Source organism: Gorilla gorilla, chromosome 1 (genome assembly GCF_029281585.2).
Source record: "Gorilla gorilla gorilla isolate KB3781 chromosome 1, NHGRI_mGorGor1-v2.1_pri, whole genome shotgun sequence".
Taxonomy (NCBI): domain Eukaryota; kingdom Metazoa; phylum Chordata; class Mammalia; order Primates; family Hominidae; genus Gorilla; species Gorilla gorilla.
In genome coordinates, this window is record NC_073224.2 from 201,956,092 (window position 1) to 201,979,741 (window position 23,650).

General features: G+C 52.6%; 2 protein-coding genes and 1 pseudogene across 5 annotated transcripts in view; 2 read left to right on the forward strand and 1 right to left on the reverse strand.

The window, feature by feature from the left end:
* Nucleotides 1-7,035: 7,035 nt before the first annotated feature.
* On the forward strand, nucleotides 7,036-15,841 carry FHL3 (four and a half LIM domains 3). Of its 4 annotated transcripts, none has more exons than XM_031004498.3 (6): nucleotides 7,036-7,159; nucleotides 13,178-13,353; nucleotides 13,462-13,636; nucleotides 14,479-14,648; nucleotides 14,741-14,927; nucleotides 15,052-15,841. In XM_031004498.3, the coding sequence occupies exons 2-6, from the start codon at nucleotides 13,198-13,200 to the stop codon at nucleotides 15,204-15,206; spliced, it is 843 nt and encodes a 280-aa protein (XP_030860358.1). In that variant the 5' UTR covers nucleotides 7,036-7,159; nucleotides 13,178-13,197; the 3' UTR covers nucleotides 15,207-15,841. The 4 variants fall into 4 exon arrangements, with proteins under 4 accessions (XP_030860358.1, XP_030860354.1, XP_055213780.1 ...); XM_031004494.3 differs by having other exon boundaries at nucleotides 7,040-7,241; XM_055357657.2 differs by lacking the exon at nucleotides 7,036-7,159 and adding an exon at nucleotides 7,493-8,190.
* A 5,227-nt stretch (nucleotides 15,842-21,068) lies between these two features.
* On the reverse strand, nucleotides 21,069-21,166 carry LOC115932203 (uncharacterized; annotated as a pseudogene).
* An 892-nt stretch (nucleotides 21,167-22,058) lies between these two features.
* Nucleotides 22,059-23,650, forward strand: part of SF3A3 (splicing factor 3a subunit 3) — a 32,083-nt gene continuing 30,491 nt past the window's right edge. Inside the window, exons 1-2 of the mRNA XM_019015723.3 lie at nucleotides 22,059-22,786; nucleotides 23,075-23,122. Coding sequence (XP_018871268.1) covers nucleotides 22,691-22,786; nucleotides 23,075-23,122 — 144 coding nt within the window. The 5' untranslated portion in view covers nucleotides 22,059-22,690. The remainder of the gene's footprint in view (nucleotides 22,787-23,074; nucleotides 23,123-23,650) is intronic.

The following is a 23,650-nucleotide window of genomic DNA, read 5'->3' on the forward strand; positions in this document are numbered from 1 at the left end:
AGGCTGCTTCTGGGATGTGTAGTTTCCTAGATCTAGTCTCGTGACTCTATAATAGCAAGTTCTTATTCGCTAGCGCCTGTCCACGCTAGCCAGATCTCGCCTTCGCGCTTGGCCCGCGTGGGCACCTGGGAACACGTGGCTGCCACTGGCCTCCGTCTGAGCTGGGCTTAGCGTGTGCGCATGTGCAGTCACTTACAGCTCGGCACGGGTTGCTGTATCTAGGAGGTATGTTTAAAGCTAGAGCAGTACGTATTTAACAGTTTTGGGGCTGGCTGGGCGCGGTGGCTCACGCCTGTAATCCCAACACTTTGGGAGGCCAAAGGCAGGCGGATCACGAGGTCAGGAGCCTGCTCAACATGGTGAAACCCCGTCTCTACTTAAAAAAAATACAAAAATTAGCTGTGCTTGGTGGTGCGCGCCTGTAATCCCAGCTACTCGGGAGGCTGAGGCAGGAGAATGACTTGAACCTGGGAGGCAGAGGTTGCAGTGAGCCGAGATGGCGCCATTGCACTCCAGCCTGGGCAATAGAGTGAGACTCCGTCTCAAAAAAAAAAAACAAAAAAAAAAAACACTGTTGGGACTCAGGACGCACCACTCCAAAATATGACTGTGGGAGGCCAGAATATGCCACCCCAAAATATATATTTCTCTGGCTCGTTTCTTAAAGCTGGTTATGCTGAGAAACTACAGATACAGGTTGCTCTGAAAAGCTGTCGTTCTTTTTGTAGAAATAAATTTACACCTACAAAGGAAATCTACATTTTTAGTGAGGTATCTGTGTCAAGAAGAGGGCTGACAACTATTACTTCCTGAGAGATTTTATCTCCATAACAGGACATTTCCTCCTCTCACCTTCCCATAATATGTGTTGCCACCAGCCCCCAGAGGCCCCATGCGACTATTTTCTGTAACTTGGGACACTATATAAACTTCATTCATCTGACCTGTCCATTTTTTGCTCCTCTACAACAGTGTACAGGAAAAAATATTCTATAGAGAGACAAGAGACCTTAAAACCATAGCTGGCTCTGCCACTCACAGGCTGTGTGACTTTTGGCAGGTTTCTTGACTTTGATGAGCATCATTTTTCTCAAGCATAAAATGAGGATAATAATAACATACACTTCTTGCCTCATATTGCTGTCAAGAGCTCACAGTTGAACTGAGGAGTCATATCTGTAAAGAGCATAGAAGGAAATCACCCAATGACAATAGCTACAAAGTTCTGAGTCCCTCACATCCCTAAGGGAATGGCTGGTTGACGATATGCGAATCAGAGGCAGTACAAGCTAATGACCCATGAGGTGTGTTCTGATGCCACCCCAGTCAAGGTAAAGTTAGATTCACTGAGCCTCCATCTCCCCATCTGTAAAACTGAGGTAATAATAATACTATACCCACAGGACTGTTTTGATGATTAAACGATATATGTTGGTTTTTTGTTTTTTGGTTTTTTTTGAGACAGAGTCTCGCTCTGTTGCCCAGGCTGGAGTGCAGTGGCGTCATCTCGGCTCACTGCAAGCTCCGCCTCCCGGATTCACACCATTCTCCTGCCTCAGCCTGCCGACTAGCTGGGAGTACAGGTGCCCACCACCACGCCAGGCTAATTTTTTGTATTTTTAGTAGAGACGGGGTTTCACCGTGTTAGCCAGGATGGTCTCAATCTCCTGACCTCATGATCCGCCTGCCTCAGCCTCCCAAAGTGCTGGGATTACAGGCGTGAGCCACCGCACCCGGCCAAAACGAACTATGTTTAAAGTGCTTAATGCTGTTTTTATTCCTTAGCAAGTTCACAATAAAATGGAGTTACTATTGTTATTTTTATTATTACTAAACCTGCTTCTAAGTTTAGAGAGAGGATTGGGCACAGTAGAGCATTCCAGAGGTATTTGGTTTCTTTTCCACCACATGAAACAGGTTGTATAATTGCACCCATTTCTCATGACAGGGGTCACTCCTCCAGCTCAGGAGCTCCAGGGAAATCGTCCCCTTAGTCCCCAGAAATGCCAGTCCAGTCGACCAGTGGGCCTGAAAGAGCTGAAAGTATGAGTTTGAGCCTTGCCCATTTAGGGCCTCCTGCATTAACAAAATTCCATCTCATTTATCACTTACCATTGGAAGACAAGGCCCTTTATAACCTGCCTCATGCCCACCTTTCCAGCCTCATTTCCATTAAGAAGACCAGCTGTCAGGCAGGGTGACTAGGTGGCAGCCCCAGCCACTCCTGCCTCTTCCCCCTGAAGAAGGCACTGGGTGACCAGCATACCCAAGAGAAGCTAGCTCTGTACATTAGACAGGGGGACCCTGGTGTAAGCCCTGGCTTTATATCTATCACCTATTGGCTTGTGATTTGAGGCTATGATGTCAAACTCTCTGAGCTTGTCTTACTCTGTCAAATGGTGATGATGATAATAATAACTACCTCTTCTGGTTTTTGTGAGGACAGAAAGAGGTAATGACTACCACGTGGCATGGTGCCCTTCACACAGTCAACATTTAACTACATTAGTTCTTGCTCTGCCCTCCCCACCTCCCATGCTCTGTGAAAGTCACTTACTTATTTCACCCTCTCCACCCAGAAATTCAATGTCCAGCTTGGGGTCACAAGGAAAGTTTCTGGACGGCCAGGCGCAGTGGCTCATGGTTGTAATAGCATATTGGGAGGCCAAGGCGGGCAGATCACTTGAGGTCAGGAGTTCAAGACCAGCCTGGCCAACATGATGAAACCCCATCGCCACTAAAAATACAAAAATTAATCGGGTGTAGTGGCGCGTGCCTGTAGTCCCAACTACTCAGGAGGCTGAGGCAGGAGAATAGCTTCAACCTGGGAGGCGGAGGTTGCAGTGAGCCGAGATTGCTCCACTGCACTCCAGCCTGGGTGACAAAGCAAGGCTCCATCTTAAAAAAAAAGAAAAAGAAAAAAATAGAAGAAAGCATCTGGGCAATTTGGAAGAGGTTATCTACCAAGCCTTGAGGCCTGCAAGGGCTCTAGGCAGCCAGTAGGTAAAAGTGAGCAATACACCCAGAGGAAAAAGGCTGCGTTCTCACTAGGGGGAAGGAGGGCCTGTGGTTACAGGCATCAGAGAGTGATTCAGCACTCAGAGGAAACCATGAGAGGCCTGTCAGTAGCCACCCAGGGCCTCCTTTTGAAAACCCTTGCAGAGTGAAAAAACAGCAGGGGTGCCCTAAACATGAGATAAAGAAGAGTGTGTGGGGACCTCTAGGGTGATTGAGGGACAACAGGATCCTACTCACCCAAGGCCAGTCATCCAGCTCTCAGGCTCTGCTTCCAGCCCCAGTTCAGACACACCTGTTTCCCAGGGAGGGGGGAGGACAGATAGGGAACAGGAACAGGGAGTCCATGTGGCTGATCCCAAGACTTCCCTGGGGCACGTCCTCCTGGGCCAACGAAAATAGAGTGAGCAGAGAAATGTGAGCCTCCTGGGGAATGGAAATTGAGACAGGGAGACACAGCTTCACTGTGGGCGGCTTGCCCCTAGGCCGGTTTCCCTAGCCCAGGTGGCCCAAGCCAGAGAGCTAACTTTCTCTGGCCCCCAGACTCCAAGTCCAAGTAGCTGAACCTTAACATTTGATCATAAAAGTGGGGACTGTCCCCACATATTGACAACCTATTGTGTGCTCTCATCCAATCCTTACAACAATGCTGTGAGGCAGACTCATTCACTTTTCACAGTGAGAAGACTGAGGTTCACAGAGATTAAATGACTACACATACTAGAGCCTAATGGTGAGGCTCATTTTTGGCATAGGGCGCTATGACTTCTGACTGTCCAGATTTGATTTTTTATTTTTATTTATTTCCCCGAGACAGAATCTTGCTGTGTCGCCCAGGCTGGAGTGCAGTGGTACGATCTTGGCTCACTGTAACCTCCTCCTCCTGGGTTCAAGCGATTCTCCTGCCTCAGCCTCCCAAGTAGCTGGGATTACAGGCATGCACCACCACAACCAGCTAATTTTTGCATTCTTAGTAGAGGCAGGGTTTCACCACGTTGGCCAGGCTGGTCTCAAACTCTTGACTTCGTGATCTGCCTGCCTCAGCCTCCCAAAGTGCTGAGATTACGGGCGTGAGCCACTGCCCCCAGTCAATTTGATTTTTTTTTTAATAGAGATTGGGGTCTCATTATGTTGCCAGATCTGGTCTTTTTTTTTTTGAGACAAAGTCTCGCTCTGTCACCTAGGCTGGAGTGCAGTGGTACAATCTCGGCTCACTGCAAACTCCACCTCCCGGGTTCACGCCATTCTACTGCCTCAGCCTCCGGAGTAGCTGGGACTACAGGCACCTGCTACCACGCCCGGCTAATTTTTTGTATTTTTAGTAGAGACGGGGTTTCACCCTGTTAGCCAGGATGGTCTTGATCTCCTGACCTCGTGATCCGCCCGCCTTGGCCTCCCAAAGTCCTGGGATTACAGGCATGAGCCATCGCACCTGGCCCAGATCTGGTCTTAAACTGTTGGGCTCAAGCAATCCTCCTGCCTCAGACTCCCAAAGTGCTGGGATTACAGGCAAGAGCCACCAAGCCCGGCCAACCACTGGGATTTGTATCCTAGCTTTGCCATTATTACCTGTGTCGCCCTTGCCAGATTACTTAATCTCTCTGTGCCTCCATTTTCTCATCTTTAAAATGAGGATGAAAATATATATTTAGGCCAGGAATAGTGGCTCATGCCTGTAATCCCAGCACTTTGTGGGGCTGAGGCAAGAGGATCGCTTGAGCCCAGGAGTTCAAGACCAGCCTGGGCAACTTAATAAGACCCCTGCCTTTACAAAAAATTAAAATTAAAATAAATTAGCTCGGTGTGGTGGCCCACACCTGTAGTCCCAGTTACTTGGGAGACTGAGGTAAGAGGATCGCTTGAGCCCAGGAGGTTAAGGTTACAGTGAGCCGTGATTGCACCACTGCACTCCAGCCTGGGTGACAGAGCAACACACTGTCTCAAAAACAAACAAATATAGATGCACATATATTTAATAAAGTTATTGAATAATCAGGTATGTCAGTATATGTAAAGTGTTTAGGACTGGTGCAAAGAAAGAACTCAGGAAGTACTGGCTCTCATTAAGGCTATTTAGGAGAGATTAGAGCCATGCATCAAGAACAGAGATTCCAATACTCTGTCTTTTATCAGGCCCCTTCTGTACTCACTCATAACCCTTGCTTTCTGAAGGCTCCCAACCTTTGCCCTCCCGTCCCCCAGAGCTGACCTCCTCTTGGTACCCACTCCACCAAGGCTGAGTAGTCTTCACTGCACTCCCCTGGGCTGGGAGTCACTTGCACCTGCAAGATACATCCCAGAGAGGCTGGGCATGGTCACTCATGCCTGTGGTCCCAGCACTTTGGGAGGCTGGGGCAGGCAGATCAGATCTTGAGGTCAGGAGTTTGAGACCAGCCTGGCCAAGATGGTGAAACCCCGTCTCTACTAAAAATACAAAAAAAAATTTAGCCGGGTGTGGTGGCGCACGCCTGCAGTCCCAGCTACTTGGGAGGCTGAGGCAGAAGAATCGCTTGAACCTGGGAGGTAGAGGCTGTAGTGAGCGGAGAGTGCGCCACTGCACTCCGGCCTGGGCAACAGAGCAAGCCTCCGTCTCAAAAAAAAAAAAAAAAAAAAAAAAAAAAATCCCAGAAAAAGGCCCCATCCATGGGCTGGATGCTCACTGCCTGGACTCCAGATAGCAGGTGCCTATGATCCAAACCGAGGATGTTAGAGGGGCATACATACTGAAGCAGTGTCTGCTATCCATTCATTCATCAGATGTTTATTATGTGCCGGATATTGGAGTAAGTACTGAGAAGGCAGTGGGGAACAAAACGGAGCCCTGCCTTCATGGCTCTTACCATTTAGGCAACAACAGCAATAATAAGCAAGCAATGATTTAATTTTGAAAGGAAACCAGGCCTGGTGGGTGACTTGGGACCCAGGAACCCAGGCATGATGCAGAGATGGGACGGAAAGGTTCTCAGGAGCCCCAGCCTGGGAGGGTGTTAGTTCCTCCGTGAGAGCTCTGCTACACCCAGCCTGGGGTGTGGGGAGGCCTCTGTGGGCACCTGAATCTTCACTCTAGATGCTAAGGTTATTCCGGGGTTGGTTTGTTGTCTCTTGTTTCCGCAAACAGCACAGTAGAGCCTCCTGCATCCCTCCCTCCCCCACCCCTTCCAGACCGAGGCTATTTATTTCTAGTGACAAGCCTGAGGATCCCAGGGGGGGTGGCCTTAAGGACCTGGAGGGGCCTCGTGTCCCTAGCAGGCGCCAGTCCTCCCTCACGGACACACGGAGGAAGCCAGAGGCTCAGACACCACAGAGGTCTCCTCCCCTCTCCTCCACCACCCCTGCGGTGCCCCATCCTCTCACACTCCTCACACCCCACCCTAGAAGCCCAAAGATCATGGGGCCGAGGATTAGGGTCTCCCCTGGGCCTCAAAGGTCAAAACTATTCCTGGGCTCTGTGGAAACCCAGGCAAGGCAGGACTTCTCAGTGTCAGGAGGCTGCTGGAAGTGGGGAGGTGGTTACCCCTGTTTTTGCTACTCAAAGTTGTGGAATAAAACCCTTTGGAGGTCAAGGCCCTATGGTGGGGAGGGGTCCTCTCTTCGTCCCATGTTTTCAGGGAACACCTTGGTGCCCGCTGACAGGCTCATGACAGCAGAGTCAAAACGTCCTCCTCCAGGCTGGATTAAGGCCGGGCTGAGTGTCACCCCTGGGGTAAGGTGAAGGGGTGGGGGGATCCGAGGAGGCCAGAGGACTCCCCCAGTGGACCATGGTCTGCGGGGTCTCGTGTCGCCGGCCTGAGATGGAATACAGCAGTCTCCCTCTGGCAGCTGGGGATGGGGGGTGGGAGGGGAGGAGAGCAGAGGCTGCGGGGAGGGGACAGGGGCGGGGTCCCGGCCGCTTGAAGGTTAGGAAAGCCAGGTTAGGCCGGGCGGGAGGAGGGGGCCGGGCCGACTGGCGGCCGAAAGGGAGGTGGGGGCGGGGTCTGGCCCCCGCGGCGGGCTGGGGGGCCGGGGGCGGGGTCCGGGCGGGGCGGGCCCGCGCTCACTTCCTCGGGGAGGGGTTGGGGCCGCGCTCCCACTCGCCCACACGGTCCGTCTGCAGTCGGCAGCCTCGGCGGCAGCTCGCTCGGCCCCCGCTTGGCCCGGCCCGCAGGTAGGAGCCGCCGAGGGACGCGGCGCCCGGTTCCCGGCCCCGCCTGCGCCGCGCGCTCCCCGCTCCCGCCGCCCGCTTCGAGGTGAGCGCCCCGCCGACCCCGGCTCCCAGCCCTGGCGGTCCACCCCCGCGCCCAGGCCGGGGAGCGAAGGGACCCGCGGAGGGCTGAGGCCAGCCGCGGCCCCGGTCCCCTGTACCCGCCGGGCTCTGGCCACGGGTGCCCGGGGCACGCCGAGCCCGGGAGAGCGCCCGCCGGGACTGGACCCCTCCGGGCTGTCGGGCGGGGCGGGGGCGGGGGCGGCAGCGAGAGTTGGGCGGGGGAGGGGGCTAAGTTTGAAATAGAAAAGCCGGAGAGAAACAGACAGACCGACCGACCAGAAGCGCTGGAGAAACTGAGGTTCTCGGAAAGCCCGGTGGAGCGAGAGACCGAGACAGGCAGGGACTCGAGGCACAGGAGGCTACCGAGACCACTGAAACAAGGACACACCGGGCGTACAGAGTTACCGGTGGACAGAGCCGAGGCATGGGGGCCGTCCTAGGCTTTGTGGAGCATTTTCAGAAAAAGCATACGTGGGACCCCAGCGATCACATTCCCTAGGGCCCTTCCCCGGGCCTTGGAGGTGCCCTGAGGCTTGGGCGTCATTGGCCTTATGCTGAATCTGCTCTCTGAGGCCTGCAGAGACGCTCAGAGACTAGAGACAGAGACATTCAGGCGTGCAGAGGTGGCGAAAGAGACTTGGATGCAGAGACAGAGAAAGGGAGGTGGTGGGGATTGAGACATTCAGCCATGTAGACAAGAAGAGACCAAGACTTGAGATCCACAGAGGCATGGGCCCCCTGGGGGACAGCCAGTCAAGATACAGAGCCGTCCAAAACCTAAAGACAGAGACTGAAGTGTGCCCAGACACAGAGATGCTGAGTGAAGCAGAGACAGACACCAGAAACTGAGACTAAATGGGGGCAGAGAGACCTAGGTGGGCTGACAGCTTCCAGGACAGCCCCTGACTTACCCGGGCCGCAGCCATTGGGAGGTGAGGCTGTGGGGAAACAAACTCTGAGCCTACCGATCCCCCATGAGGCAGAGGCCCTGAGACAGTAAGTTCGAGATCAAGAAGAGCCCCATGCACACACACAGCCACCAAGACAGCCCCAACTTATTTTTAAACTCAAATCTTGGACGGGCTGCCTCAGCCCTGGGGGACCCAGGGTGAATGAACTGTTCCTCTCATGTCCCCAGAGCAGCTGCGGGATCTTGCTCCCCAACCCCCTTCCCTAAAGTTCTCTGACTTCCAGGCCACATGGGGGAGAGCAGAGCTTGGGGTTGGTGCCCGGTAGCAGAGGGTGAGGGTTCAGGGAGTTGGATTTCTCACCTTAAGTCTCCTGTCAGCTTCTAGAAGGTGGGGGAGGGGTCTGTTCTGATCCTGACTCACAGCTGTGGGACCTGGCCAGGGTCCTCCTGGACAGTAGGCATGTTGGGGGTGGGGGCAGAAGGATTGAATGGTTGGCATGGGGCATTGGAAAGGCTTCTGGGTGTCTTCCAATCACAGGGCTAGCAGCTGAGGAGAAGAGCCAGGCTCTGGTGCATCTCCTGTTCCCCTGCCCTTAAAAGCTGACCACCCCCATGTCACCATCCCCTTCATCACCAGGGCAGCATTTTTAGGGAGAGGGAAGAGCTCTGGGCTGGGAGGCAGGGGACCTGGGTCCTGATCGGGACCTTGGGCATGAACCTGCTCTATTCCTGGCCTCCTTGTGCTCAGCTGTAAAATGGGGATGATACTCTGTCCTGCCTGCCTTTTGTGAGATCTGATGAGATTGTGGTGGGCATGGACTTTGTGAGTGGCAAAGCAGCATGCAGGTGTCTACATCCGTGGACCTGCATGAGAGATCTCAAGAGTTAAGCTTACTAGAGTCAGGCTGACCGGACTGAAGCGACCACTTTCCCCACTGGTGTCCTCAGCAAGCCCCATGGGCCTGGGGCCCCCTATTCTCTCCCTGGGCCTATGCTGAGAATGTCCAGGTCAAATTTCAGACCAGGCTGGGCACAGTGGCTCACGCCTGTAACCCCAGCACTTTGGAAGGCTGAGGCCAGAGGATCACTTGAGGCCAGGAGTTCAAGACCACCCTGGGCAACATAGTGAGAACCCCATCTCTACAAAAAATAGAAAAACCTAGCTGGGCATGGTGACACGTGGCTGTAGTCCCATCTACTCAGGAGGCTGAGGCAGGTGGCTTGCTTGAGCCCAGAGTTGTTTTTTTTGTTGTTGTTTTGTTTTGTTTTGAGACAGAGTTTTGCTGTTGTAGCCCAGGCTGGAGTGTAATGACATGATCTTGGCTCACTGCAACCTTCACCTCCTCGGTTCAAGCAATTCTCCTCCCTCAGCCTCCTGAGTAGCTGGGATTACAGGCGCCCGCCACCATGCCTAGTTAATTTTTGTATTTTTAGTAGAGATGGGTTTTCACCATGTTGGCCAGGCTGGTCTTGAACTCCTGACCTCAGGTGATCCACCGGCCTTAACCTCCCAAAGTGCTGGGATTACAGGTGTGAGCCACCTCACCTGGCCGAGCACAGAAGTTTGAGGCTGCCGTGAGCCATGATCGTACCACTGCACTCCAGCCCTGGCAACAGAGTGAGACCCCAACTCAAAACAAAAAAAAACAAAAAGGCTGAGCGGACACCAGCTTGGCCAACATGGCGAAACTCTCCATCTCTACTAAAAATACAAAAATTAGCTGGGCATGGTGGTGCCCTCCTGTAATCCCAGCTACTTGGGAGGCTGAGGCAGAAGAATCGCTTGAACCTGGGAGGTGGAGATTGCAGTGAGCCGAGATGGAGTTAACTGCGCTCCAGTCTGGGTGACAGAGTGAGACCCTGTCTCAAAAAAAAAAAAAAAAAAAAAAAACTGGGCTGGCACTGTGGCTCATGCCTGTAATCCCAGCACTTTGGGAACCCAAGGCAAGAGGATAGCTTGAGCCCAGGAGTTTGAGACCAGCCTGCACAGCATATTGAGACCCCATCTCTATTTAAAAATTCCAGTCCAGGCAGGGTGTGGTGGTTCATGCCTGTAATCCCAGCACTTTGGGAGGCTGAGGCAGGGAGATCATGAGGTCAGGAGTTCGAGACCATCCTGACTAACACAGTGAAACCCCGTCTCTACTAAAAATACAAAAAATTAGCCGGGCGTGGTAGCAGGTGCCTGTAGTCCCAGCTACTCGGGAGGCTGAGGGAGGAGAATCACTTGAACCCGGGAGGTGGAGGTTGCAGTGAGCCGAGATTGCGCCACTGCACTCCAGCCTGGACGACAGAGCGAGACTCCGTCTCAAAAAAAAAAAAAAAAATTCCAGTCCAGCTGCTTGACCCAGACCTGCCTGTGAAACTGCTATCTGGCCCCAGTATGAGTGAGGGCGCTAATACTAAAATACTAATAGCTACCATTTTCTGAGTATTTATTATCTGCCAGGTGCTTTACAAGTATCATCACATTTAAGCCTGACAACAACCTTAGGAGGGAGGAAGTGGTAGTATCTCATTTAATTAGATGGGAAAACAGGCTTAGGGATTTGCCCAAGATCACCCAGCCAGTAAGTGCAGGAGCCAGGATTCAAACCTTACAGCTTGAGCTGCTCCATACACCATAGCCAGTTACGCAGTCATTCTGAGCTCCAGGAGGTTCACTGGGAGGTGCCTTGTGAGGGGAGATTGTTGGAAGTGCAGGGTTGTGAGCCATCTGTAGAGGAGCAGTCTCCCCCAAACCCCGCCCCACTGCCGGTCAGGAAGGAATACAAGGCTGGCTCCCTTCAGTCCCCTCAGTCCCCAGCCTTGCCAAGGAAAAGGGCAGGGAGAGGGGTATGGGCAGAGACAGGTGGGCCTTGTTGGTGCCCTTTACTCTGTCCTCACCAGAGCCCAGCTGGATAGACTAGGGCATTGGGGGATTCTGGGAAGGAAATAGAAGCCATGCCCATACCCTATTTGGGTTGCCCTGGTTTCGGAGTGCTGACTGTCTCTCAGGGGGTGGACCCAAGTCTAGCCTGGGCCTGAGAAGGTGGCAGCCGCAGTGGGCCAAGCCAAGAAGGAAGGAAGAGGCCCAGGCACCCCCTGTGGACGCATTCCACCTGTGTGGCCCCCTGCTGCCCCATGGCTGACAGCCCAGGCAATCCTCAGATGTTGGGCCAGAGGAAACCTGGGCCTGAGTGGCAGGAAGGGGGCTGAGAAAGAGGAGTATCTTCTCTACCCTACACCATAGCCCCCAGCCCAGGAGTTCCAGCTCTAAAGACCCTGGCCCCTGGTGGCCTCATGCCCTGGCCTGGAGCGCAAGCTGGCTGTTCTCCCATTGCGCAGAGGCTTGATGTATGGAGAGTCAGGCCTCCAAGCTGGGGGCATCTGCTGGTGCCTGGAGTCTGAACTTCAAGCCAGAGCAGCGCTTGTTGTCAAGAATTTCGCACTGGGGGTGGATGAGAAAAGGAGGACTTTTCCTTCAGCTTGAGCCAGGGCGGGCCCTGGCGACTGCCAGCACTGGGGCCTTGTGGGAGAGTGGGTTGGTGGATTCCTTTGTGTGTCCCTGTAACTTCCCCGGACTCATCCACAGCTGTGAGAACATCTCCTTCCTATGGGTCCTGGTGGTTCCTCTCCACTACCCCAGGATCCCAGCCCTTAGAGAGCAGGCTTCATGATGGAGGAGAGCAGGGGTGGGAGCTCTGACTTTGGGGCTAGAGACTGGAATCCGGGGCCGCAGAAAGGTCTGGGAACCCCACTTCCCTACCGCTCCACTCCCTAGGCTCCTGTTCCAGAGGCAGCTGTGTGGATGACCTCATCCCACAAACATGCTTTGTTCCTGAGAAAATGGAAAGTGTCTGAGGTTTGGTCGGGGGGCTGGGTGTCTCCAGCAGCAGCTCTCAGGGCTCCCCCTTGTCCTACTCCCCACCCAAGATGGGGCCTGATTGGGGAGAAAATGTCTTCACTGGCTCTTGCTCTCTCTCCTTTCAGCTCCCTAGTCCCAAACCCTGAGAAATCGGAAAAGGTGGGAGAGACCTTCTCTCCCAGAGGCAGTAGGAGGGAAATCATGACCCCAGGGGATGGAAAGATCCTGGGGTTTTGCCAGATGCTAGCAGGAGGTGGCAGGGGGCACACTGCACTCCCAGTCTGTCTCCAGTTCCCCTCTGCCTCCCCCGACACTTCATTTTCCTTTTTTCTCCCCATTGCTGGCAAAACCTGACATCTGGCCATCTGTGCCGCCACAGCTGCTGCAGATGTTACAGGCCAAGGCTGTCCAAGCTGGTGTGACCAGAGACACAGCGGGGGTGGGGGGATGAGGGCAGAGGGTCTCGCTAGGGAAGCCTGGCTGTGTCCAGCTTGCAGGATTTCCTTCCTGCTTGAACCTAAGCTGAGCCTCTGAAGTTCCCATTGCTTGGCTGATTCCCCGGGAGGGAAGGCCCAACCTCTCACACTGGCCTCTTCCACCATTCATTAGTCCAGCACCTCTCTAGCATTCCACTGTTTTCTGGATCAGGAGGGGCCAGGCACAGCCCATTCCCGTCTCTAAGTTCCGTACTCCAGAGCTCTGGTTAAGGGTTCCTTTATCCATATTCCTAAAGTCCCTTCCTGGGAGTCAGGAGAGGGTGGGAGTACTGCTCATAAGGAGTAGAGTGGGGTGGCTCCCTGCCCCTGCTTCTCCCACGCTGGGGACAGTCGGGACAGTGGAGGCTAGACGCTGGCTGGGACAGGAAATGAGTCACTGACCCAGGAAAAGCCCCCTCCCCCTAGATCTGCTAGGGCCTAGATAAGAAAACAACTTCTGCTTCCTGGTTTTTTTTTCTGACCTCTTCCTACCCCCAGTTAAATACAGAAAGAAACATGTGGGATTCCTGGTTTCCCGGAAGCACCCCTTCCCCATCCCCACCTACTCTGAACTGGCATTTCCTATGCCAGGTCTCTTGCTGTGTTCTGAATGCAGAGGCCTCTTTGCCAGGAGCCAAGCCACAGCCTCTCTGTGTGACCCCAGTTCCGCCTTGTGCTCCTAACAGGGTTCTCTCCCCTTGCCACCATGAGCGAGTCATTTGACTGTGCAAAATGCAGCGAGTCCCTGTATGGACGCAAGTACATCCAGACAGACAGCGGCCCCTACTGTGTGCCCTGCTATGACAATACCTTTGCCAACACCTGTGCTGAGTGCCAGCAGCTTATCGGGCATGACTCGAGGGTAAGGAGAGGGCCAGGCCAGGTAGGAGGTGGGTGGTGACCAGTGGAAGGGGGCAAAGGATGGATCCATGAGGCCTGGGTGGCAGTGCCCCTGCTGTGTTCCCCACAGGAGCTGTTCTATGAAGACCGCCATTTCCATGAGGGCTGCTTCCGCTGCTGCCGCTGCCAGCGCTCACTAGCCGATGAACCCTTCACCTGCCAGGACAGTGAGCTGCTCTGCAATGACTGCTACTGCAGTGCGTTTTCCTCGCAGTGCTCCGCCTGTGGGGAAACTGTCATGCCTGGTATGTCTTCAGGGGCTCATCTTGTGTGAGAACTGGCATCTGCGTAGGGTCTTTGCATGTTGTCTGTCTGATACATGGAGACTTGGTCTGTGTAAAGACCTGCATACACAGCATGTTTCTGGAAATTTAGTATATACGGGATCTGTTTTCCTGGTATACTTCTGGGGGCTACTATGTACAGGCAGATTGACACATGTGATACATACTTGGGGGCTTAGCATGTGTGAATATCTGCATGTTTAGTACAGGTAGGAACTAGAGGTGTGCTGAGACTGTCATGCTTGTTGCATTGGGTCTTAGTGTATGCAGAAGCAGATAAACAGAGGGCTTAACATGTGTGGGGACCTGCATGCCTAATAGAAATGCTGGGACTCAGCACCTACGGAGAATGGTGTGCCGAGGAGATGCGAGGGCTTAGCATGTACTGAACCTGTCATGCCCAGGGCATTAGAACTTTGTGTGGGCAGATACTTACTTGCCTGGTACATGTGAGGTCCCGTGTGAGTGCTAAAATCATCACATCTGTTATATGAGGGCTTAGCTCTTAGTGAGACTTCATGACTGTTACATGGAGGGTTGATGTGTGCTGAAATTGTCATCTCTGGGACATATGGGGGCTTAACATAGGCCAAAACGCTCGTGTCTAGCTGGGTCATCATGTCCGGTGTCTGGGGAGAGGTTAGCATGTGTAATATACATAGGGCAGGGGGGTTCTTGCTGCATGTGCACGGACACCACCCTGCTCACGCTGAGAGAGGAGTGGAGACTCCTGGGGAAGTTACAGAGGGTGGCCCTCAGGAGCATGGGACACAACCTCTAAATGGGACCCCTGTTCCCCACAGGGTCCCGGAAGCTGGAGTACGGAGGCCAGACATGGCATGAGCACTGCTTCCTGTGCAGTGGCTGTGAACAGCCACTGGGCTCCCGTTCTTTTGTGCCCGACAAGGGTGCTCACTACTGCGTGCCCTGCTATGAGAACAAGTTTGCTCCTCGCTGCGCCCGCTGCAGCAAGGTGGGGGCTGGGCCAGCCAGGTGGGGGTGAGTGAGGCCTGTTGTGGGGTGGGAATCCCCACTCATACCTACTAATGGATGCTGCCCCCACAGACGCTGACACAGGGTGGAGTGACATACCGTGATCAGCCGTGGCATCGAGAATGTCTGGTCTGTACCGGATGCCAGACGCCCCTGGCAGGGCAGCAGTTCACCTCCCGGGATGAAGATCCCTACTGTGTGGCCTGTTTTGGAGAACTCTTTGCACCTAAGTGCAGCAGCTGCAAGCGCCCCATCGTAGGTGGGACAAGGGTCAAAGAACGGAGTGGGTAGGGTGCAGGCAAGGGAGTGGGATGTGGTATTGGGTGAGGTTGAGGGCCGGACCATCCCCACATCTGCAGAGCTAACTTCCAGCCTCCCTCCAGGACTCGGTGGAGGCAAGTATGTGTCCTTTGAAGACCGACACTGGCACCACAACTGCTTCTCCTGCGCCCGCTGCTCTACCTCCCTGGTGGGCCAAGGCTTCGTACCGGATGGAGACCAAGTGCTCTGCCAGGGCTGTAGCCAGGCAGGGCCCTGAGCCAGGGCTCCTGGACCCAGGCTTTCCCATACCACGGGCCCAGGACTGTGGCTCCTTTTCTAAACCACCTCTGGGACTCAGCTCCCCCCGCCAAAAAAAATGGGTCTCCTTCTGGGCTCCAGGATTGTCTCCCCACTCCAGCATCCCCAAACTGGTACTCCCTGACCCAGGCCCCCAAACCTGGGCTCTTACAGAGCCTCCATGAGTCAAGCCCCCTCCCCACAGCTGGACTCCAGAATTCACCCTCTCCCCTGCAGTCTGGGTTCCCAGACTGAGTCCTCTCCCCAAATCAGGGCTCTAGACCCGAGCCCTCCAAACCTGGACTCTGGGACTTAGGCCCCCTTAAATCTAGACTTCTCTTTATAGGTTTCAGGTCTGCTATGGGTGCCTGGGAAGTCCTCAAAAGTGGACTGTTCTCAGGCTTGACCTGCCCCACCCCATCCCCGGGGTTGAGGCTGTGGGGGTAGCAGATCAGGAGCCCACTGATTAGGGGCCCTAGGGTACAGGGTGCTGCCCAGCCAGTCGCCACCGAGTGTCTTCTCATTTTATTTCAGCTCCATTTTGCCCATAGATGGGCAGAGGGGTGAGATTGGCTCAACCCCCTTCCAGATTCTGCAATAAAGCGGTGTGAGGAAGCAGGGGCCTCCGCATGTGTGTGTGTGTGTGTGTGTGTGTGTGTGTGTGTGTGTGTGTGTTCAGGGTATAATGGGGAAGGAAGGGTTTTTGCAGACTGGGAGGCTCAGAATCTCTGCTAGACCTCATCCTTGCAGGGTGGGGTGGAGGGGGGCCGGGCCATGGGGTGGGAAGTCTCTCCCCATGAAGGGGATCCCCGCCACAGCTACTGTCCCTCTGGAGCTCGGCCTGCCTCCCTGCTGGCAGAGGGCTTTTTCCCTCATGTAGGGAAGGGAGGGGTTTGGGGGAGGTTCCAGATGAAAGCCAGGGTGGCGGTGGGGTTCCTTAATTGGCTGGTACGAATAGTCTCCTCCGCCAACAGCCCTGCCCAAAGCCCGCAGAGCAAGGACCTGGTTCCGATCCCCAGTCTGGGCCCAGACCCTCTTAGCCCCCTTCCCCCTCTTCCCAAGGATTAGCAAGGGCGGCCCAGGATCCTCTCGCGGCCGCACGTTTTTTGCCAAAAAAGGCAAGGATGCAGCTGCACACGCCGCGGGAACATCTGGATCCGATTCCCGGCATGAATGGGTCACGCCCCGTCCCCCGTCCCACCCCCCGCCAACAGTGATTCAAGTCAAGGGTGGAGGCGGGAATGAGCGAGGGGGGCTGTCCCCCAAAGTGGGGAGATGGGCGGGGCGACGCTCCCTTTGCCCGCCCGGCGTCCGACGTCCCTTGTCCCTGACCCTGGCTGCCGCGGTCTGGGCTCGGCCGACCGTCCGGCTGTCGGGGCAGGTATGCGCATACAGTGGCGCCCACAGCTGCCTGCAGCGGGGCCCGGCCCTGGGCAAGCGGACCCTCGGCGCCCTGGAGTGGGAGAGCCCCTCCGGCCCGGCGGAAACCGCGAGATTGTATGTATCTCGTATTAATTCCTCCCGTCCTGTGGGCGGGCATTATTACTTCCATTACACAGAGGTGGAGACGCCTGCAGTCAGCTGCCCCAAGTCACATAGGTAGTCACTGGTAGATCCTGGACTTTAACCGCTTTCTGAAGCCATGGTTGACATTTTCTTTCTTTTTTTTTTTTTTAATTTTACTTTAAGTTCCAGGATACGTGTGCAGAACGTGTAGATTTGTTACATAGGTATACGTGTGCACGGTGGTTTGCTGCAACTATTGACCCGCCCTCTTAAGTTCCCTCCCCGACATTTTCAACGAACTTTTACGAATGCCTACCACGTGTGTTTATAATTAATAATTACCATATATGCTTACGGTTTTATTTGTTTCTCTCTCCCACCAGCCTAAGTAAGGACTGAGATCCTGCCTGCCTTGCTCCCCGCTCGTTCTCAGCTCCCGGCACTTACTATGTGTTCAGTAAATACTTGTTGAGGAAGAGCAGTCCAAGCATAGAAAACAACTGGCGCAAAGGCCTGGAGGCCTGAGAACATACGGTGCTTTGGGGAAGTAGCAAGTAATTCCATTTGGAGGAAGTGCCAGGAGAGTAAAATGGCAGGCAGAGCCCAGGTCCTAAAAAGCCAAATGCCAAGTTGCACAGACCTCACCCTGCAGGAAATGCAGCCTATGGAACTGTTTAAGCAGGGGCCTGTGATGAGCAGAGTTGTAGAAAGATCATGCTGGCTGCAGCATGAATAATGGAGTGGAGGGGTAAGATGAGCAGGCTGGTTCGGAGGCTAGTGTAGTGGTCCGGGTGAGACATCTTGCAGCAGGTAGCAGCTCGAGTGGAAAAGGCAAGACTTGCTGCCTGGAGTGGGGATGAAGAAACATTTAGGGGCAGGAAGGCATCAGGTTTGAGACACAGTGACTGGAGGATGGTGGTGGTAAGGCGGTCCACCCACCTAACAGGAAGTGAGAGATGTGCAGCTACAAAATTGTTTGATTTATTTCAATACAAACCTTTTTCAGACTTAACATCTTAGAAACCCAGACATATAATCAAGGCCAGGCGCAGTGGCTCACGCCTGTCATCCCAGCACTTTGGGAGGCCGAGGCGGGTGGATCACCTGAGGTCAGGAGTTTGAGACCAGCCTGGACAACATGGTGAAGCCTCGCCTCTACTAAAAATACAAAAATTAACTGGGCATGGTGGCAGGCACCTGTAATCCCAGCTACTCCGGAGGTTGAGGCAGGAGAATTACTTGAATCCGGAGATGGAAGTTGCAGTGAGCCGAGATAGCACCACTGCAGTCCAGCCTGGGGGACAAGAGCAAAACTCCGTCTTAAAAAAAAAAGAAACCCAGACATATAATCAAAGGTGTGTCATTGTTTAATTGACAATTTTTTCTCTCTTCCTTAGTAAAGCATAAAATAATACTGAGTTTTACATTTGATGGCATCTCGTAGTCAAGAAATACAGTAGCTCTCCAAGTTTATACCCCCCCAAAAACAAAACAAAACAAAAAACATTTGCTGAGTCTCCCCACTCCCTGAATGGAGATTTCTACTTTACCTCTTTCCTAATGTCCCAGGAAAAGCCCCAGATGAGTTGTGACTGGGTCCTTTCCCTAAGCTTGGTAGTCCTGCTTAAATTTCTGATATACAAATAAGATCCCCATAACACCCTCATGAGTGGGCAAAACACAGGTCATTATTTCCATTTTATATTTATTTATTTATTGAGACAGAGTCTCACTCTATCGCCAGGCTGGAGTGCAGTGGCGCCATCTCGGCTCACTACAACCTCCACCTGCCGGGTTCAAGTGATTCTCCTGCCTCAGCCTCTCAAGTAGCTGGGACTACAGGTGTGCGCCACCATGCCCAGCTAATTTTGTTGTATTTTTAGTAGAGACGGGTTTCACCATGTTGGCCAGGATGGTCTTGATCTCTTGACCTCGTGATCTGCCGCCTCGGCCTCCCAAAGTGCTGGGATTACAGGCATGAGCCACCATGCCCAGCCTCCGTTTTTTTCAAACTTTTTTTTTCTTTTTTGAGACAGGGTATCACCCAGGCTTGAAGTACAGTGGCATGATTATAGCTCACTGTAACCTCGAACCCCTGGGCTCAAGTGATCCTCCTGCCTCAGCCTCCCAGGTAGCTGGGAGTACAGGCAAGTGCCAGCAAGCCCAGCTAATTTTCTTATTTTTTGTAGAGATGAGGTCTTGCTATGTTGCCCAGACTGTTCTAGAACTCCTGGCTTTAAGCGAAATTCCCAGCTTGGCCTCCCAAAGTGCTGGGATTACAGGCGTGAGCCACTGCACCCAGCCTGCTTTCAAACTTTTAAAAACAAAAAGTAATGCATGTTTACTGTAGAAAAATTGGGCTGGGTGCAGTGGCTCACGCCTATAATCCCAGCACTTTGGGAGGCCAAGGCAGGAGGATTGCTTGAGCTCAGGAGTTGCAGACAAGCCTGGGCACCACCATGAGACCTCATCTCTAGTAAAAATTTTTTAAAAATTACAGCGGGTCTGGTGGCTCATGCCTATAATCCCAGCATTTTGGGAGGCCAAGGCAGGAAGATCGCTTGAGTCCAGGAGTTTGAGACCAGCCTGGGCAACACGGCAAAAAACCCCATCTCTACAAAAAATACAAAAATTAGCAGGGTATAGTGGCGCACATCTATAGTCCCAGCTACTCAGGAGGCTGAAGTGGGAGGATAGCTTTAGCCCAGGAGGTTGAGGCTGCAGTGAGCCAAGATCGTGCCACTGCACTCCAGCTTGGCAAGACCCTGTCTCAAAAAAAAAAAAGAAAAACCTTGGCCTGGTGTGGTAGCTCATGCCTGTAATTCCAGCATTTTGGGAGGCCAAGGTGGGCGGATCACCCTGAGGGCAGGAGTTCAAGACCAGCCTGGCCAACATAGCAAAACCCCATCTCTGCTAAAAATACAAAAATTAGCTGGGCATGGTGCCACACACCTGTAATCCCAGCTACTAGGGAGACTGAGGCAGAATTGCTTGAACCCAGGAGGTAGAGGTTGCAGTGAGCCAAGATTGTGCCACTGCACTCCAGCTTGGATGACACAGAAAGACCCTGTCTCAAAAAAAACAAAAAACCTCGCAGTTTTTTGGTGTGCGGTGGCTCACACCTGTAATCCCAGCATTTTGGGAGGCCAAGGCAGGCAGATAACCCAGAGGTCAGGAGTTCAGGACCAGCCTGGCCAACATAGTGAAAGCCCATCTCTACTAAAAATACAAAAATTAGCCAGGTGTGGTGGCAGGCACCTGTAATCCCAGCTACTCAGGAGGCTGAGGCAGGAGAATCACTTGAACACAGGAGGTGGAGGTTGCCGTGAGCTGAGATCGCGCCACTGCACTCCAGCCTGGCGACAGAGCGAGACTCCCAAAACAAAACTTTAAATGTGGCTTTTGTTGCGTGGGAAAAAAATAAAAAATTAACCAGGGTGGTGGCACCCACCTGTGGGGGCCACAAGGGTGGAGGCTGCAGTGAGCCATGATTACACCACTGCACTCCAGCCTGGGGCAACAGAGAGAGACCCTATCAAAAAAGAAAAAAAAGAAAAAAGTGAACAATAGGTAAATTACTAACAATGTGATGCATTATGTCCTCCTCATTCTTTTTTGTTAAACATAAATGTGCACATACGTATTTTCAGTTTTAAATTAATTTTTAAATTGAAAAAGTATGTTTAAGAATAACTTTTTATGCTGTGCTTGGGGTGTATACAAAGAAAAATCTCCCATATCAGATCTCCAAGGCTGTCTGCTCAGGAACAACCACTGTTTACTGTTACTTGGATATCCTTACAGAAATAATCTCTTTGCACATCTATTTTTATACACACTTGTGCATCTAGCTTTTTTCAGTTTGTGTGGCCATCTCTCCATATGAGTTCACACAGAGTTTTTAACAGTTTTATTAAAGTGTAATTTATATACCATAAAATTCACCCATTTTTAACAGTACAAAGCAATTAATTTTAATAAAATAAATAGAGTTATGCAACTATCACCACAATCCAATTTTAGAACATTTCTATCCATCCAAAATGGATTCCTTGTGCGCATTTGTAATCACTTCCAATCTCACCTGCGGTCACAAGCAACCACTCATATTTCTGCCTCCATAGATTTGCCTTTGTTAACTCAATTGTAGCCTAAAGCTGCCTCCTTACTTACATATTTTAAATTTAGCCTAAAGGTTTCTCTGTACATCATGAAATATAACCTAAATGGAGTTGTAAACAGACCATAGCCTACTCTTTGCCAATCACCGAGTTTTGGCCAATCAAACATGGCAAACTATGCAAACCGTGTTCAAATAAGGCAAAGACCAAGCTGTAATAACCGGTGTTTTTTTTTTTTTTTCTTTTTGCAGGGGCCATGCTAATCTTCTCTGTATGGTTCCAATTTTAGTATATGTGCTGCCATAGCAAGCACCAGTGTTTTTCTTTTAACACCGTTCTGGACGTTTTATCTGGACATACACTGTTGTTTTTCTGTCTAGCTTCTTTCACTTAGCATGATGCTTTCATGGTTCATCATTGTAGTATTCATTTATTGCAGAATAATGTTCCATTGTACTGTATAGATATACCACACTTTATCCATTTGCCAGTTAATGGACTCTTGGGCTGCATCCAGTTTTTGTCTATTATGAATAATGCCGCTGTGAACATATGAACACATGGACATGTTTGCATTTCTCTACCTACAAGTGAAGATATATAGACAGAATTTTTTTTTAAGGCTGTATGTCATTTCACAGCTGGTCTTCCACTGCTTGGATGCACAGTATTTTATTTTATTTTACTTTTACTTTTTTTTGAGATGGAGTCTCTCTCTGTCGCCCAAGCTGGAATGCAGTGGCATGATCTCAGCTCACTGCAAGCTCCACCTCCTGGGTTCATGCCATTCTCCTGCCTCAGCCTCCCGAGTAGCTATGACTACAGGCGCGCGCCACCATGCCCGGCTAATTTTTTGCAGTTTTAGTAGAGACGGGGTTTCACCGTGTTAGACAGGATGGTCTCGATCTCCTGATCTCGTTGGATGCACAGTATTTTATTTAACATATTCCCTGCCGATAGACAAGTCGTTTCTACACGTGAATTTCTTTTTTTTTTTTTTTTGAGACTGAGTCTCATTCTGTCGCCCAGGCTGGAGTGCAGTGGCACGATCTCAGCTCACGGCAACCTCTGCTTCCCGGGTTCAAGCGATTCTCCTGCCTCAGCCTCCGGAGTAGCTTGGACTACAGGCGCCTGCCATCACGCCCGGCTAATTTTTGTTTGTTTGTTTGTTTGTTTGTTTGTTTGTTTGTTTGTTTTTAGTAGAGACGGGGTTTCACCATGTTGGCCAGCCTGGTCGTCTCGAACCTCTGACCTCAAGTGATCCGCCCGCCTCGGCCTCCCAAAGTGTTGGGATTACAGGCGTGAGCTACCGCGCCCGGCCTCACATGTGAATTTCTTTAAAAACACCACCAGGAAAACCCCACTATTCCCATTTTACTGAGAAAGACGCTGAGGTCCAGAGAAAGAGAAAACGTTCTCATAATTTATGCTGAAAGCTGCGTCCTCAAGTTCCGGTTTCCCAACTCCCTTCCGCACTCCAACTGCTCGCGCAGTCCACACAGGATACCTGCCCGCCAAGCCGGCCTCAGCAAGCCACAGGAAGCCGTCCTCTGAACCTCAGGTTCTTGGGTTTTCCTATGCCCCCTGGAGGCATCTGCGAACCTCTCGGCATCGCTCCACCACACCTCCCACCAGCAGGTGGCACTGTTGCCATCTCCATAACATGGACTGGCCTTCCTTGTGGTGCTCATGTTTTCTTAAGTCCCGGGGCACTTCCGGCACTCGCGGAACTTTGGTGCAGCCTGATGCGCAACGTGGGGACTCAGGCGCGCTGGGCGGCAGGAGTTGCTTCCGGCCGTGTTGGTGGTCTGAATTGAGAGGCCGCGACTAAGGGAAGATGGAGACAATACTGGAGCAGCAGCGGCGCTATCATGAGGAGAAGGAACGGCTCATGGACGTCATGGCTAAAGAGATGCTCACCAAGAAGTCCACGGTGAGTGGGGCCTGAGCAGAGGCTGCGGCAGGGGCACGAGCCTCTATCTCGTGTTTGACCTCTGAGAGCTTGCTTTGGCCCTCAGAACCTCCTCGCGCTCCGCCCCCTGCCTTCCTCCGGGCTCCCTCTCCGAGCTCCGGTCTTGGTAACCTCCTCCCGGGGTCCAGAGCCCCAGAGGCCTTTCTGCCTCAGCTGGTAAAAGCTGAGCGGGTAAGCTCCGCCCTCGGGCGGCCTTTTCTGCTCCAGAACGCAAACTAACGGCGTTTGTGTCACCGTTTGTTTTTTCAGCTCCGGGACCAGATCAATTCTGATCACCGCACTCGGGCCATGCAAGATGTGAGTGCCCAGCTGTCTGCCTCTCTTTATGTTGGCGAGGGCGGGAAAAGAGAGGGGAAGTGAAGTGCGGTGTCTCAGCATGAGTCCTGGCCAAAGGTAACCGGATTGGCCAGTCGCGGGCTCTCTGCCTGGACAGATGTCCACAGGCTGCCGAACGTGAGGGTGCTTCCTCAGTTCTCTGAATGGGGAACTCTTGGGCATTCTTCATTAATCGGAAAGGTGCCCCTTTTTTTTTTTTTTCCTTTTGGACGGAGTCTCGCTCTGTTGCCTAGGCTGGAGTGCAGTGGCGCGGTCTCGGCTCACTGCAACCTCCGCCTCCCGGGTTCAAGCGATTCTCCTGCCTCAGCTTCCGGAGTAGTTGGGACTACAGGCGCTCGCCACCACGCTCAGCTAATTTTTGTATTTTTAGTAGAGACAGAGTTTCACCATGTTGGTCAGGCTGGTCTCGAACTCCTGACCTCGTGATCCACCTACCTCGGCCTCCCAAAGTGCTGAGATTTCAGGCGTGAGCCACCGCGGCCGGCTTAC